The 17448-nt window shown below is 47.9% G+C and overlaps 1 protein-coding gene across 8 annotated transcripts in view; it reads left to right on the top strand.

The window, feature by feature from the left end:
• Positions 1 to 15835, top strand: part of LOC130125946 (uncharacterized) — a 29453-nt gene extending 13618 nt beyond the window's left edge. For 6 of the 8 annotated variants that reach the window (XM_056295316.1, XM_056295319.1, XM_056295315.1 and 3 more), the window contains one exon: positions 14616 to 15835. In XM_056295316.1, the coding sequence (XP_056151291.1) occupies positions 14616 to 14752 (137 nt within the window). In that variant the 3' untranslated portion in view covers positions 14753 to 15835. Of the gene's footprint in view, positions 1 to 14241; positions 14402 to 14615 lie in introns of all 8 variants that reach the window. The other 2 variants (XR_008811701.1, XR_008811700.1) reach the window with 2 other exon arrangements.
• The last annotated feature ends 1613 nt before the right edge of the window (positions 15836 to 17448 follow it).

The raw sequence follows: 17448 nt of genomic DNA on the forward strand, positions 1-17448 counted from the left end.
GAGAAGACATACTAGCCATCCTACTGGGAGAGGAGAAGACAAACTAGCCATCCTTCTGGGAGAGGGGAAGACAAACTAGCCATACTACTGGGAGAGGAGAATACAAACTAGCCATCCTGCTAGGAGAGGAGAAGACAAACTAGCCATACTACTGGGAAAGGAGAAGACAAACTAGCCATCCTGCATGGAGAGGGGAAGACAAACTAGCCATCCTACTGGGAGAGAAGACAAACTAGCCATACTACTGGGAGAGGAGAAGACAAACTAGCTATCCTGCTGGGAGAGGAGATGACATACTAGCCATCCTACTCGGGGAGGAGAATACATACTAGCCATCCTACTGGGAGAGGAGAAGACAAACTAGCCATCCTGCTGGGAGAGGGGAAGACAAACTAGCCATACTACAGGGAGAGGGGAAGACAAACTAGCCATCCTACTGGGAGAGGGGAAGACAAACTAGCCACACTACTGGGAGAGGAGAAGACAAACTAGCCATCCTGCTGGGAGAGGAGAAGACATACTAGCCATCCTACTGGGAGAGGAGAAGACAAACTAGCCATCCTGCAGGGAGAGGAGAAGACAAACTAGCCATCCTGCTGGGAGAGGAGAACACAAACTAGCCATCCTGCTGGGAGAGGAGAAGACAAACTAGCCATACTACTGGGAGAGGAGAAGACAAACTAGCCATCCTGCAGGGAGAGGAGAAGACAAACTAGCCATCCTACTGGGAGAGGAGAAGACAAACTAGCCATACTACTGGGAGAGGAGAAGACAAACTAGCCATACTACTGGGAGAGGAGAAGACAAACTAGCCATCCTACTGGGAGAAGAGAATACATACTAGCCATCCTACTGGGAGAGGAGAAGACAAACTAGCCATCCTGCTGGGAGAGGAGACGACATACTAGCCATCCTACTGGGAGAGGAGAATACATACTAGCCATCCTACTGGGAGAGGAGAAGACAAACTAGCCATCCTGCTGGGAGAGGAGAAGACAAACTAGCCATCCTACTGGGAGAGGAGAAGACAAACTAGCCATACTACTGGGAGAGGAGAAGACAAACTAGCCATCCTACTGGGAGAAGAGAATACATACTAGCCATCCTGCTGGGAGAGGAGAACACAAACTAGCCATCCTGCTGGGAGAGGGGAAGACAAACTAGCCATCCTGCTGGGAGAGGAGAAGACAAACTAGCCATCCTGCTGGGAGAGGGGAAGACAAACTAGCCATCCTGCTGGGAGAGGAGAACACAAACTAGCCATCCTGCTGGGAGAGGGGAAGACAAACTAGCCATCCTGCTGGGAGAGGGGAAGACAAACTAGCCATCCTGCAGGGAGAGGAGAAGACAAACTAGCCATCCTGCAGGGAGAGGAGAAGACAAACTAGCCATCCTACTGGGAGAGGAGAAGACAAACTAGCCATACTACTGGGAGAGGAGAAGACAAACTAGCCATCCTACTGGGAGAAGAGAATACATACTAGCCATCCTACTGGGAGAGGAGAAGACAAACTAGCCATCCTGCTGGGAGAGGAGACGACATACTAGCCATCCTACTGGGAGAGGAGAATACATACTAGCCATCCTACTGGGAGAGGAGAAGACAAACTAGCCATCCTGCAGGGAGAGGAGAAGACAAACTAGCCATCCTGCTGGGAGAGGAGAACACAAACTAGCCATCCTGCTGGGAGAGGAGAAGACAAACTAGCCATACTACTGGGAGAGGAGAAGACAAACTAGCCATCCTGCAGGGAGAGGAGAAGACAAACTAGCCATCCTACTGGGAGAGGGGAAGACAAACTAGCCATACTACAGGGAGAGGGGAAGACAAACTAGCCATCCTACTGGGAGAGGGGAAGACAAACTAGCCACACTACTGGGAGAGGAGAAGACAAACTAGCCATCCTGCTGGGAGAGGAGAAGACATACTAGCCATCCTACTGGGAGAGGAGAAGACAAACTAGCCATCCTGCAGGGAGAGGAGAACACAAACTAGCCATCCTGCTGGGAGAGGAGAACACAAACTAGCCATCCTGCTGGGAGAGGAGAAGACAAACTAGCCATACTACTGGGAGAGGAGAAGACAAACTAGCCATCCTGCAGGGAGAGGAGAAGACAAACTAGCCATCCTACTGGGAGAGGAGAAGACAAACTAGCCATACTACTGGGAGAGGAGAAGACAAACTAGCCATACTACTGGGAGAGGAGAAGACAAACTAGCCATCCTACTGGGAGAAGAGAATACATACTAGCCATCCTACTGGGAGAGGAGAAGACAAACTAGCCATCCTGCTGGGAGAGGAGACGACATACTAGCCATCCTACTGGGAGAGGAGAATACATACTAGCCATCCTACTGGGAGAGGAGAAGACAAACTAGCCATCCTGCTGGGAGAGGAGAAGACAAACTAGCCATCCTACTGGGAGAGGAGAAGACAAACTAGCCATACTACTGGGAGAGGAGAAGACAAACTAGCCATCCTACTGGGAGAAGAGAATACATACTAGCCATCCTGCTGGGAGAGGAGAACACAAACTAGCCATCCTGCTGGGAGAGGGTAAGACAAACTAGCCATCCTGCTGGGAGAGGAGAAGACAAACTAGCCATCCTGCTGGGAGAGGGGAAGACAAACTAGCCATCCTGCTGGGAGAGGAGAACACAAACTAGCCATCCTGCTGGGAGAGGGGAAGACAAACTAGCCATCCTGCTGGGAGAGGGGAAGACAAACTAGCCATCCTGCAGGGAGAGGAGAAGACAAACTAGCCATCCTGCAGGGAGAGGAGAAGACAAACTAGCCATCCTACTGGGAGAGGAGAAGACAAACTAGCCATACTACTGGGAGAGGAGAAGACAAACTAGCCATCCTACTGGGAGAAGAGAATACATACTAGCCATCCTACTGGGAGAGGAGAAGACAAACTAGCCATCCTGCTGGGAGAGGAGACGACATACTAGCCATCCTACTGGGAGAGGAGAATACATACTAGCCATCCTACTGGGAGAGGAGAAGACAAACTAGCCATCCTGCTGGGAGAGGAGAAGAGAAACTAGCCATCCTACTGGGAGAGGAGAAGACAAACTAGCCATCCTGCTGGGAGAGGAGAAGACAAACTAGCCATCCTGCTGGGAGAGGAGAACACAAACTAGCCATCCTGCTGGGAGAGGGGAAGACAAACTAGCCATCCTGCTGGGAGAGGAGAAGACAAACTAGCCATCCTGCTGGGAGAGGGGAAGACAAACTAGCCATCCTGCTGGGAGAGGAGAAGACAAACTAGCCATCCTGCTGGGAGAGGGGAAGACAAACTAGCCATCCTGCTGGGAGAGGGGAAGACAAACTAGCCATCCTGCTGGGAGAGGAGAACACAAACTAGCCATCCTGCTGGGAGAGGGGAAGACAAACTAGCCATCCTACTGGGAGAGGAGAAGTCATGCTGCAACACAGCAGCCAAATATATTGCTGCATGTCACAATCTGAGGGACAGTGAGTGAGCACCCCGTCCACACCCACACACACACACACACACACACACACACACACACACACATACAGGTTTCTTCCTTTTCTATTCGTTGTTCTTCTCTTCTTTGTCCTTCAAGTTCAATTAACGTTTGCACTGCTAAATTTAGTGTTAAATTGGTTGGTTGATTGTTTGTTTTTAACAATACAGCAACTTTTTTCTGTTATAGTTCATATGTTATAAACTCTACTGTACTGTTTTGTACTACCTTGTGCTTTGACAATACTATGCAACGATGCAGTTTTCCAGATCTTCCATCATTTTGAAGTAGCAAAAATTTACTTTTAAACGTTCTTTTTTCTTTTTTTTCTAATTTAGTTCTAGTTTTTCCCCTTAACCCATACGATTAACCCAATGGCATATGGCCGGAACTCTTGTTGAACAACTCCCCTGGCTCACGTTTCCACAGGAAGGAGATACTCGTAACACCAGCTTCCTTCAGACTCGTGTCGGCTGCTCTCGCTATTTTACACGCTGAAGCCTCGCATGGATTGCATCACCTTCAGGCCGCGAAGGAGGCGTAGGGAGAATGCTTTCCGTTGCTTGGCTGCAGGCGCCCGGATGGGCCAGAGGGGTCGCTGGAGAACGACGAGTCCCCGAACACTACACCGATCTACACCCACTAGCCCTCGGGTAACGGTGGCCTAATGAACGCCTTACCCCGTGGACGCTCTGGCCGTGACCGGTTACGGCGAGTCTGGGATACGAACCTCCCAGCCACATGACGAGCGGGCTGCAAGAACGGCGGGTTATTCCTCTCGGCCATCGGAGCGGCCTTAAACGTGCTTTTAACCTTTCTATAAATACAAAAACAGCATCATCATCCCCAGCTTCCTCCATTCTGTTTCTTCTGCTCAGGTATATGGCCATCTTCGCACTCCCCAGAACGAAATTAAGAAGCTGGCATTTGACCTTGTTTTTCTGAGAGTACCTGTAGCCCAGAATGAACATGGGTTTGGTAAAGACTTCCCCAAACAATCTGAAAACATTTTCCAGCACTGTAAAAAGTGGCAGCAGTCGACAACATTCCATAACAGTTTCACGATTAGTGCAAAATGGGCACTCATGGCCAACATCAGAATTAATAACAGACACTAATGCATTAACAGCCACGATACTATGTAAACCCTCCACTCCAGGTCTGCAGCTCTTTTGACCAGTGGTGATTTGTACAGCGCTCTCCACTCAGGACCAACACTGTCCCTCAGACCTAAGTGAGCCCTCCACGGGGTGTCAGGTTTACCATTCAATTTGTCCCTGTGCAGAAGTTTAACAAACATTTTGTACACGGACCTTCCATTTGGACCCTGAAAAGAAAACACAGCGGGATTCTCACTTTTTAAAAGAGGTCCTGTACAGTCCTTAAAATCTGGGGAAATGTTCATTGAAGGGAAAATATTACCCTCATCAGGTCTAACAGAGCCACTATAATACTGGATCAACAGTGTCCGCTCACCACTTGTGAGAGCTTCCCTCCATTTGTTAAGCAGCAGAGTGATGACACAAGTTGATCTCAGCTCTAACTAGGAAGCAAGAGGAGCTGCATTGTCCATGTCTGGGCCTGCAAGCTGAACTACATGTCCCAGAGTCGCCACGTTCGACACACAGAACTGCTCTGAGCACAGTTGGCCCCACTTGACAGACTGCACTGTAACGGATGCCCTGTATGATTGGTTCCTGGAGCAGCCAAAACAAAGAGCCGGGTTGTCTCAGTCTCTCTTTGTTTAACAGATTCTACACCTTGACAGCCCACAGTAGAAGTCAGGTAGGTCCTTGATGTTAAGCTGGTTAAAGTCCATCAAAACCAAAGATCTGTTCAGTCCCAGGCCACCTAGCTGACTCAAAATGGTGCGAGCCAGCAACCTCCACACTAACTCAGCAGGACCATACAGAAACCTTTGTAGGAACTGGAAACGGAAGGTAGCCCCCCTGCTGCTCAGGTGGATCAGGCCCTGCCCTCTTTCAACCCTTAGCAGATACAGCATACACTGAGCATACACGAGTGCAGTTTGTCCCTGAAGAAGTTGACAAGAAGAGCCTGGATCTTGGACAGCAGGTCTGGTGGGGGGTCAACAACTCACAGGCGATGCCATAACATTGATGATATCAAGTTGTTGACGATCAGGACTTGACCTCTGTAGGACATCTTGGTTAAAATCCACTTCCACTTTGCCAACCGACCTTTGACCTTTTCAAGAACATTTTCCCAGTTTTTAAGAACAACAGACTGATCACCTAGAAACACTCCTAAATATTTCAGCCCCCCAACCTTTCAAATCAACCCCTCAGACAAACGAAGGTTTTTCTCCTGTACACCCCCAACACTGACAGCTTCACTTTTGACCCAGTTAACTTTGGCTGAAGATATTAAGCCAAACTGGACGATGTCCCTCTCCAACATGTCAATATCCTGCTGACTGCTCACCAGAATTACTAAATCATCTGCATAGCCTGACAGTTTTAAGGGTGCACTGCAACCAGGGATAGATCTGAAGGTTAGATCTGAGTTTGTGTAACAATGGCTCAAATGCCAGGGAATGTAACATGCCCAAGAGGGCACAGCCTTGTTTAATTCCCCTTTGCCTTTGAAAAGGAACACTCAAACCACCATTAATTTTCAGCACACGCTGAATGTCACAATACAGAAATTAAATTAGCTAATAAAGCCAGGACCAAAACCAAAGGCCCTCAATGTGAGCCATAGATATTCATGCTCAGCACGATCGAAGGCTTTTTCTTGATCAATGGATATAATGCTGGCGTTGAGGCCAAACAGCCTACAGATCTGTAAGAAGTCTCGAATCAGAATGATGTTATCTGAAATCAACCTGCTAGGTACACAGTAGGTCTGGTCAGAATGAACCACCCGTGCCATCACTTCACTCAGCCTAGTTGCCAACACCTTTGAGAGGAACTTATTATCAGCGCAAAGCAGTGACACAGGCCTCCAGTTTTTAATGGACTATGGGTCAACTTTCTTGGGCAGCAAGGTGAGAACCGCCCTCCTGCAGCTTAATGGCAGACGCCCTCTGGCAAGACTGTCATTTAGCATCACCAGCAGATCTCCCCCGATCACCGACCAGAAAGATTTGTAAAAATCAACAGGTAGCCTATCAATTCCAGGAGCTTTCCCACTCTGCATACTCTGCAGTGCAACATAGAGTTCACCAGAGGAAAAAGCTGCATCCAACTCTACATTGCTCTGCCGGTCCACCTGAGGGAGATCGGTATAAAAACTCTGAGCCACTGCCTGCTCCTCTCTATGCTCACATCTAAATAGGTTACTGTAGAAACTGACAGCAGACTTACGAATTGCAGTATGGTCAGTCAGCACCTGCCCAGTGTCAGATTGTAAGCTGTAGATGAACCGCTTCTGTCCATTCTTACGCTTTTTGCTCACAGTTTCACACTGTGAGCAAAAAAGACATGCTTCCCTGACCTGTGATCAGGATCCAGGTGTGCTCTGTGTCTGTTCGTAGCTATTGCTCTGTGCACAATCCTCCACTGGAGGTCAGCTGACCATTTCTCAACCGCTAGCTTGTACAGGGACTGCCAGCAGCCTTTTGGGGAAGAGCCTAGGCCAAAAAACTCTGATCACCTCGACGCTTTTATGGCCTGCAGAGACCAAAAAGGCCTCACCTTCACACACAGGATGCAAGTTGACCTTTTTTCCCAGGTCCTCAAACTTGTCCAGCCGTGGGTTTTTGAAAGAAAGGAGTCGGCTGTCCACCTCCTGCCACTGCCCTACATTAGGAGAGACAGTCAACTGTGGAAAACCATAATCCATATCCTCCTCCCAATGGCCAGCCAGCTCAGGGTTCTCCATCATAAATATCCTAAGGTACTCTGGAAGCGACACATACACCACCTCCTCAATAATATGACTCAACAACCTGGGTCTGATTTTGGTGCGTTATTACAGGGTCCCTGTGGGGGTCAGCAGATGTCCCAGCTTCACCCATCCAGCCTCCTTCAGAGAAGATCTTATGCTGGCTGAGGACAGGGTCCAGGCCTGAATGAAGCTGTTGCAAAATAATGGCTCCTCAAACAGCCACAGACCAGCCATAGCAGCAGGCTCCCTGTAGGCATTCAGGCTCTTCCATGTATCCAGGACAGAGGGGTAGAAAGAAATAGGCCTGTGAGAGCTGCCTCCTCCTGCCTCAGCAGAAACAGTTGTCCACAGGATGAGCTTGGCTGTGTCTAGCCACTGCACACCACAGTGATAAAGCAGTCGCTGTGCGGTCTTCAGCCTAAAGGCCATCACTCGAGAGGTAATGTCCACAAGACCCTGTCCTCCTTCTTCCACTGGCAAGTATAAGGCAGGGGCTTGAATCCAGTGCTGCCCTGACCAGAAAAAGTCCATTATAGCCCACTGAACGTCTTCAATCAGGCCTCTTGGTGGAGTTAGAACAATCAGTCTGTGCAACAGCGTTGAGGCAACCAAGTTATTGGCGACCAAAACCCGATCCCTATACGACAGCTGGGATAGCAACCATTTCCATTTAGACAACTTGGCAGACACTTTCTTATCACACCCTCCCAATTCTGCTTCTAATAATCCTCTGTGCCTAAAAATACCACCCATACCTTCATCCCTCTTCTCCCCCACTGCAGACCTGCAGACAAACTAGGTGCTGCCCTCTCTCTCCACTGTCCTACCTGTAAGGCTTCACTCTTTGGCCAGTTTACCTTTGCTCATAAAGCCTTCTGATATTAGCCCAGACTGTCCTGCAGTTTCTGCACGTCCCCCTGATCCCTGACCAACACATTTAAATCATCCGCATAAGCAGAAACTATCAAATGTGGGTTGTGTTGTGTGCCTGACAGTGAAAGCACGTTGAGACGGCTTCTCAGCACACACAGCAGAGGTTCAATAGCCAGACTGTACAGCTGGCCTGAGATGGGGCAACCTTGTCTTATCCCCCTCTGCACAGGGATTGGCTGGCTCATCCCTCCTCCAACTTTCACCAAACACTTAGAACCATTATACAATAACTCCACCCATGATACAAAATGGTCACCAAAACCAAGTGCTTTGAGTACTGAAAACAAATAGCCGTGGTCCACCCTGTCAAATGCTTTTTCTTGATCTAAGGTGAGAATACCAATGTCAAGACCATAAAGTTTGCATAAGTCAAGTCAGAGAGAGAGATAGAGGGGGGGCAGAGACAGAAAGTGAGAGAGACAGAGAGCGAGAGAGTGGGAGAGGGAGAGAGAGACAGAGACAGAGAAGTGAATGGTAAGTACCTTAATCGTGCATAAAGACCTTTAAATGGCTAGTTTAAACTCTTTACTTCTTGGACCAGGAGAAATGCCTTGGACTGTGTGGTCTGGCGAAAAGCATCTATCACTTCACCAATCTTAGGGAGCTAAAACATTGAGCACTGTCGCTAATATTTGCCAGTAATATCAATTAACTCGATTCCAGATTAGACTGGAATAAAAGAAGTGGGACACAGGGAAAGCAGGCCATATTTTACCACCCAGTTTAGTCTTTATTTGTACATGAATATGAAATAACAAGGCTTGATAGAAGCATACACAAAACTTGTCTCAGGTTTTCTCTCAGCTTTGAGTTACTGCTGCATTTAAACCCTGATCAGCATTTGCATGAACATCAAAAGATTATATATATATGTGCTAATATTTCACAAAATCCTGTTAGAGATAGGTATGTGAAAGAATTTCTCATCAATATATAAATGACATTTTAATGCCAGCTAAAAAGACCCTACTGTGGATGACAAAAACACTAGCTCCAACAATGTGGCTTCATCCTCATTTTTGGTCCAATAAGAATTTTTTTTCTTCTTTTTTTTAATGATTGAGTATCTGGAAAAATCTTAGATTAGTGTCTATACAGAAGGCTTTAAAAGCAGTGTTACAGGGAAATATTTTGACTGTCTAGCATCAAGCAGCTTTCAGAAGCTATAGCGCATAGTTCCAAAGGTTTGAATAATTCAGGTTACTGTGATGTATTTAGAGAAAGTCTATGCCACTTACAATGAATGGGTCGTGTCATGTAAACAGTGTTGTCAGAAAATGACCTTGTCCAGGATGTAGGACAAATCTAATGCAGAATATTAAAGTGAATGTTAAAATAGATTGTCTGCATCCGGGTAGTTTAGTGGTCTAATCCATTACCTACCAACATGGGGATCGCTGGTTCGAATCCCCGTGTTGCCTCCGGCTTGGTCCCTACAAGCACAATTGGCCGTGTCTGTGGGTGGGAAGCCGGATGTGTGTGTGTGTGTGTCCTGGTCGCTGCACTAGCGCCTCCTCTGGTCGGTCGGGACGCCTGTTCGGAGGTGGGGGAGGGGGAACTGGGGTGGAATAGCGTGATCCCCCCATGCGCTACGTCCCCCTGGCGAAACCTCTCACTGTCAGGTGAAAAGAAGCGGCTGGTGACTCCACATGTATCGGAGGAGACGTGGTAGTCTGGAGCCCTCCCCGGATCGGCAGAGGGGGTGGAACAACGACCGGGACGGCTCGGGAGAGTGGGGTAATTGGCCAAGTACAGTTGGGGAGAAAAATAGATTGTCCGAAGCCATCGTAAGGCATTGCAGGTTGGGCAACTTCCTGCTAAGCCCCACCTTCAAATACATGATTGCTGGTGTCAGATATGTAACAGCGCCCCCCACAGCATCACCATGTTGCGATGCAAGACTTTGCCAACTCTGGTGACCTGGCCGGAGTTAGAATTTGCGCTTTTAGTCAACACGGAGGTAAACATCGCGCACGAATCAGAGTAATTTAAGATGCATCTCCATGGAAACACGAATACTCAGCTGTCTCCTTGAGCCAAAGCCGTTGGCTTGGTTTAACCATTACTACGCCAGAAAGACTTCTACGTGCGCCTTGTCGTCTGTGTTGCTGTCGCAGTGTTTTGGCGCGAGATTTGCCTTGGTGTCCTGAACGCTTGAGACTCACGCGAGATGCCTGAGAGCTGGCAAACAACCCTGCGAAACAACAAGTCCTCCAACCCATACGACCACATGGGTCGTTTGTCCTCTAATACGACCCACAGGGGCGTGCACGGATAAGTAGACACAGTTCCCGGGCTGCCCTCCCCCCCGGATTCGCTACAGGATTATAGTGTAAACTACTAATAAGACACATTAGTCCCTAGCTAACGGGTCTGACTCTTTAGCCGAGCGGCTAATAATGCGGTCTTGTGGTGCAGTACACCCCGTATCGAATCCCGCACCGGGCAAGAAAATAACCGGTTACATTGGTGGCAGCGGTGGGATCCGGAAGTGGGCAGATCCTCAGAAGTCTCTTCGGAGCGCGGGAAGAACAAGCGCGAGGACGCGCTTCCGGGGAGGGTGACGACTGTAAACTACTAATAAGACACGTTAGTCCCTAGCTAATGGGTCTGACCCTTTAGCCGAGCGATTAGTAATGTCGTCTTGTGGTGCAGTACTAAAGGTGCACCTGTAGCCCATGGACCCGTTTGACCCGTTTACACTTGGTTTTCAAATGAGTGGGTTTAGGGTTTTTTGGGGTTTCGGTTTTTTTGGCGATCGGATCACAAGTGGACAGCGCTAAATACAAGTCTAAATGACCACAAAAAGGTTTGGTGAACCGGTTACTCAAACCACTGGCCGAGGTGGTCTGGGACGCAGTTGACCACATGTCTTTTGAAGTGTAAACGCTAATGCGTCCTGATGCGTCCCCGACAAGGACGTAACAGGAAAACTTCTTCGTCTTCGGAGTAACGAAATCGGATCGCAAGCGGTCAGCAGGACGCGTTTGGAGACGCGCGATGGACACAGGTGTAAACGGCGATGTGTCTCGCCGTCCACTTGTAATCCGGTCGCCCAAAGCGCATTTTAATACCAAGTGTAAACAGGGTCCATTTGCGTCATTACTATAACCCTAATGACTGACTTCTTCGCTCCCAGAGACACACACTCAGAACAATAAAAACACCTCACAGCGTCAGCAAACAAAGCACTTTATTCCTCAGTGGGGGAGGGGGGGGGGTTCTTCCGTGAGTTGGCTTCCCAATCAGCAGACCGAGCAGCGCACATCACTGTTGGAGCATTGGAACCACTCGGGAGCACATCTCGGGCCATGGCCAAGACATAGGTCCGTGCTTGTTTGTAGCGTCAGTTAAACGGCATCGAGATCAACAGCTAAACTAGCTTGGTAGCCCAGCGGCGACGGTAACACTTCAGCCGACTTCGACTGGCACACTGCATGCACATCCATATGCTACTAACAACTTTAACTGTGTAACTAACGACAATACAGTAGCTTTTCATTTCCTTTGATTATAGTGTAACGTGCATGGATAAGTAGACACGCTGGCCGCTGGCTGGCGGATCTGACCCTTTAACCGAGCGGTTAGTGGCGTCGCCTTGTGGTGCAGTTCACCTCGTATCGAATCCCGCACCGGGCAAGAAAATAACCCGCTACAATATATAATAACATATATATATATATATATATATATATATATATATATATATATAATATAAAGGGCTCGTAAATCCATCTGATGGGTGTTGCAAGTGTAAGACTATTTACAATTCTCGCGCGTTTGTGTCTTTAAAAAGAATATTGAGCTCACCCACACCATGGCTATTCACATCACTCACACGGCAGCTTCCCATCAGGGAACATGTAGCATATATATGTAAGCATATTGCTCTGCATGTGTAATACATTAACGATTTCCAATCTAAGTGATAAATAAAGCATTGTTATGAAACATCATCATTACCAAACCCCCCCCCCCAGATTCTCTCATCACGTCATTTTACGTTTTACCCATGCGTCATGACAAATAAAGCGTCCCTGATCCCCGATCCTGCCCCTGATCCCCGATCCTGCCCCCGACCCCCTGCTCCCGTGTTCAGGACTTGTTCGGCAAGCGGACACATAGATACACTGTAACGCTGCGGTGAAGTAAACTGACTGAAGAGTCAAACGCGGGTCAGGCGGAAGAGCTGGCGCGAGGCGCCCCGCGCGGGGAAGAGCCGGCTGTGTTGCGTGAAGAGGCCTGGGTCGCTCCGGCGTCAGCTGCCCGCACTGAATACAACGCTGTGCAGAAACCTCCCATTTTCCTGTTTTTTGGTTTTTATTGCATCTGTATCCAAATTATTGCCAAATCATTCACAGTCCGCCGAAAATGTGCAACACGTGACTGAAAAGCTGGCTCTGTTGGAGAGTAGTGCCCCCCCCCAGGATGCTTATACGGCATTTTCTTTTGTAGGTGGAGTTGTCTTTTTAGCAGTTCTAACATGGTGTCCCGTACGTTCATCAACCCACGGCAGCATTTCCCTCTGTTGATATTTACACCGATCTGAAGGCTTTACCCCACCCTGCATGGTAGTGTAAACTACTAATAAGACACGTTAGCCCCCTAGCTAACGGGTCTGACCTTTTAGCCGAGCGGTTAGTGATGTCGCCTTGTGGTGCAGTACACCCCGTATCGAATCCCGCACCGGGCAAGAAAATAACCGGTTACATTGGTGGCAGCGGTGGGATCCGGAAGTGTGCAGATCCTCAGAAGTCTGTTCTGAGCGCGGGAAGAACAAAGCGCGAGGGCGCGCTTCCGGGGAGGGTGACGACTGTAAACTACTAATAAGACACGTTAGCCCCTAGCTAACGGGTCTGACCCTTTAGCCGAGCAGTTAGTGATGTCGCCTTGTGGTGCAGTACACTTCGTATCGAATCCCGCACCGGGCAAGAAAATAACCGGTTACAGTAGCAATTAGCATGAGGGGACACCTTGTCTATTGTGTCAGACTAATGACGCTGACTCGAGACAGGAAATGCAATGCACAAATCAGAGACAACTCTTCTGCACATACTGTCACCTAAAGCTGGCAGGTCCTTTACATTAGGCTTGTACTTCACAACCGTCTCCTTACTCCATCCCACAGCTTGGCCAACCTACGTGAAGCCTCGCTTACATAAGCCTGAAGAAAATAACGGAACTAGTTCAAACATGTTTTTTAAACAGTTTCTCAAGACCCAAGGCCGATTTTGTGTTTAAATGTGTAAGCTAAGCGAACGACACGTACACGAACCCAGCAGCTTGTAAATCTGCCTTTTTTACATTAACTTTTTAATCAGCCCGCCTTGGGGAGGTAGGGGGGCGCTGCACGTGCAACATAGCCGGCGGTTCATACAAAACACCAAAATTCTGGGCGTCGGGGATCGCCAGATCGAATCCCCGTGTTGCCTCCGGATCTGTCGGGCGTCCCTACAGACACAATTGGCCGTGTCTGTGGGTGGGGAGCCGGATGTGGGTATGTGTCCTGGTCGCTGCACTAGCGCCTCCTCTGGTTGGCCGGGGTGCCTGCTCGGGGGGGGGATAGCGTGATCCTCCCACGCGCTACGTCCCCCTGGTGAAACTCCTCAATGTCAGGTGAAAAGAAGCGGCTGGCGACACATGTATGGGAGGGGGCATGCGGTAGTCTGCAGCCCTCCCCGGATCGGCAGAGGGGGTGGAGCAGCGACCGGGACGGCTCGGAAGAGTGGAGTAATTGGCCGAGTACAATTGGGGAGAAAAAGGGAGAAAAAAAAAATCAAAATCTCCCGTCAAAAATCTGATTACGTGTGAATTCTGACTGAACGTTCCCTCCGGAGCACGTTTGGGATTTATTTGTACCTTCCAGCAATTCAAAGATCTGTGCCTCAGTCTCTGAAAAGTCCGGTCGTAAGCAATATAAGTAACTCCCGTTGAACTCCACCTTTATCATCACTCAGCCTGATGACGACGATGATGGAGACGAGGAGGAGGAGGATGAAGATGAAGGCGAGGGTCTATGCATCTCACCTCCACCCAGGTCTGTGTACATCGCCGATGCTGACGTTACATCCTTCCCTTTCTCCTTCCTGCTTCCTGTGCAGACAGATCTCTGGGCAGGTTTGAATTGCCATGTCACCTTCTTTGTTGTTGGCGTCTGTTCCACTTTTGCCGCTGCTTTTGTTGTCACAGTTACAGGATGGGTTGCCATGGGAACCCCTGGTGCTGTTGTCACCGGAGTGGTTACCCCAGTTACCGTCCTGCTCTTGTTGTTTTTGTCTGTTTCTGTGAAAAGTTCAGTCAGAACCTCTTGTTCTGTTGTATCTCCAAACAGATCCCAGCCCGGTTCAGGAGACGGGCATCTGGGCCGGGATGTACCGTGGGTTTTATTACTGGTGCCAGCAGTTCTGGAAGAGCGGTGAGGGTCACAGTCAGACAGATCAGAGTCCCAGTCACTGTCCCCCACAATAGATCCACAGCCCAGGACGGACAGGTCCACCGGACCAGAACCAGAACTATCCGAATCTGACTCCCTAAAATACGTGGGAGAATAAAAAGAAAAATTAAACTTTATTTATGATTTATCTTACTCAGATTGGCCTTGGATTAAATCAGTATCTGTATTTATTCTCCTGCATGGACAAGAAAACAAGTTTAAGATTATCTGAAAGAGTGACACATTTGCAGTGTGATGCCACAGAGTGGCCATCAAGCAGAAACTGACTCTGGCCCAGGGCAGCATCCTTGCTTGACACGTCCTCGGTAGTCTCCAACCCATAGTCAATAAAGCATCAGTGCAGAAATATGAATCTGTATTTGCTCATTTGTGTGGGATGCTATGGGGGAGGGTGGGTGTATGTATAATATATAGCCTTGGCTTATTTGCAGAGAAAGACTTGGCTACTTAACCTTATCACAAATTCTCTTTATCAACATGCCAATGTTTCCACCTCATACAAGTATAAAAATGTTTATCTTTTCCTACACTGTATATGGGAATGTTCATTAGTGAAACCATTCTGGGTTAAGGTGGTGGAGGTCCTGAGTAGCTGATCTGGCTCTGTAATCCTCCTGACTCCTGCTTTGTGACTATTAGGGGACAGATCTCAAACACCAAACATATCGAAAGGTGTTTCTTCTCTTATGGTGGAGGGTTTGGTCACAGCTTCCAGAATGATCTGGAGACACTGGAAAATAGCTAAAGCTCCAGATCTGAAAGATTGGGTAAATGCAGTGATTGAGACTGCATCCTACAAGGCTATGCTCAACAGATTAAAAGGCAACATGGAAGATGGGACTACCCCTTGGGATCTTTTCTGGACTCATATAAAGCCTGATGGAGGTCTTGCTTAGATCTCAAGAATAACCAAGACCCCTCAGTGACTGTGGCACGCTCCCCTTGCTTCTCATTACAGACTGGGTTTCTTACTTCCATATGCATACTTGTTTTTACTTATGAAGTCAGGACCCTAAAAGGGGTGAAGTTTGTTGAAACAGCGTACCACTAGCCTTCCCCTTACTGTTCTTTTTGAAAAATTCAATAAAAATTTAAATGACAAAGAAAAGTTTATATTTTTTTCCCCAGTTGTTCCTGTCCATTCACCTTTTCTGATTTGCAACTTACACATTTGCTTAAAAACACCTTGTCGGGACAAAAACACTGATTTACGAGATGTGACGATGGACAAATATCTTTACAAAGCAGAGCAGAGGACAAGTGATAACATAACATTAATGGCAAAGGATAAGACAATTTGTTTAAATGTGTTTTTTCTTGTGCATAGGGTCTTACAAGAAACGAAGCTGTATTTAAAAAAAGAAACTTTATATAGTAAAGCATAAGAAAGTCCCATCACAAAACTCCGTAAGACCAGTTTCCATTTCAGTTTCTACTTCTTCTGCCTGCACTTCTACTTCTTGAAAGCTTGCTGTTGTTTTTCCAGGTGATTCAAGGAACTGCATCGACTCACCTGAAGCCCGTACTAACAAAGAAGCCCTGCTCGCCCTGTTGGTTCTGCCTCTGGAGTTATGGTCTACGCATGCTCCAAAAATTACGAGTTTTAGGTCCAGACTCTATAGAGCAAATTTCTGTCCTCCGTCAGAGCTACAGACTGGCTTACTTTTTTTGAAGAAAGCACTAAAAACCTTCCTTTTCCAGGCCTACCCCAACCCTCATGGCCTCTAAACAGGACTCTTAACTTGATTTGGGCATTTTCAAGCTAATAGAAATCCCCTCCTACTGTTGCTGGTATCTAAGATTGCTGTTGCGCCCTTCCACTGCCTGCACTTTACAAGATACATTCTCTTGGTTATAACATAACATAATATAATATAGTATAAGTGGCATCGTTCAGCTACATTGTAACTTGAATCTCCTAGCATTCACTTTTGATGGGAGGCAAACTTACACTAAATCCATTCAACATGACACGCACTCTTGGCTATGATGCGATTACTACTACTGCTCTATGACGCCTGCTGGGGACACATGAATTTATATGTTCATCTCTCGCAAGTCACTTTGGAGAAAAGTGGGTTAAATACAAAAATGTTAAAAATGTAAATATACTCCAAAAAAAAAAAACCCACAAGGCAAGGGAAGAAAAAACAGATGCACGTTGTTCAGTACCTGTTACTGTAAGGCGCAGTTCCCTCTGGTCCAAGTAGGAGGCAGGCTGGAGCAGCCAGGTACACAAAGCTATCAGTAGACAAAAAGTCTCCTTCCTCAGGCTGTTGCAGGGCGAGGCCAGTCAGCTTGGTGTCCCTTGAAGAGGGATCTGAACGTGCATGTGAGCTATCTGAGCGTTTGTGTGCGCTGTCGGGATGTGTCTCGTGCACGGGTACATCGATTGCTGTTGTCATTGCCGCTCGAGAGGTGGGTCCTGTGGATACGGCAAGGTAAACAAAGCTATCTGACTGAACAAATGGGTCCAAATCACTGCAGTCCAGTCCTGAGCTTCTGATTGGCTGAGTGGGACCAAGAAGCTGTTGAATCGGTTGTTTGGAGGGAGACAGGGGCAGAGGGGAGTCAGTACCTGTTAGAGTCACTCTTTTCCTCGACTCTATTTCTTCACCTTGTGGTGTATCAAGTGTAGTGGAGCCTTGAATATCTGGAGGGTCCAGTGAAGCTTGAACAATGGTTACGGTTCCTCTTTTATTCATGCCTC

Source organism: Lampris incognitus, chromosome 16, assembly GCF_029633865.1.
Source record: "Lampris incognitus isolate fLamInc1 chromosome 16, fLamInc1.hap2, whole genome shotgun sequence".
Classification (NCBI taxonomy): Eukaryota; Metazoa; Chordata; class Actinopteri; order Lampriformes; family Lampridae; genus Lampris; species Lampris incognitus.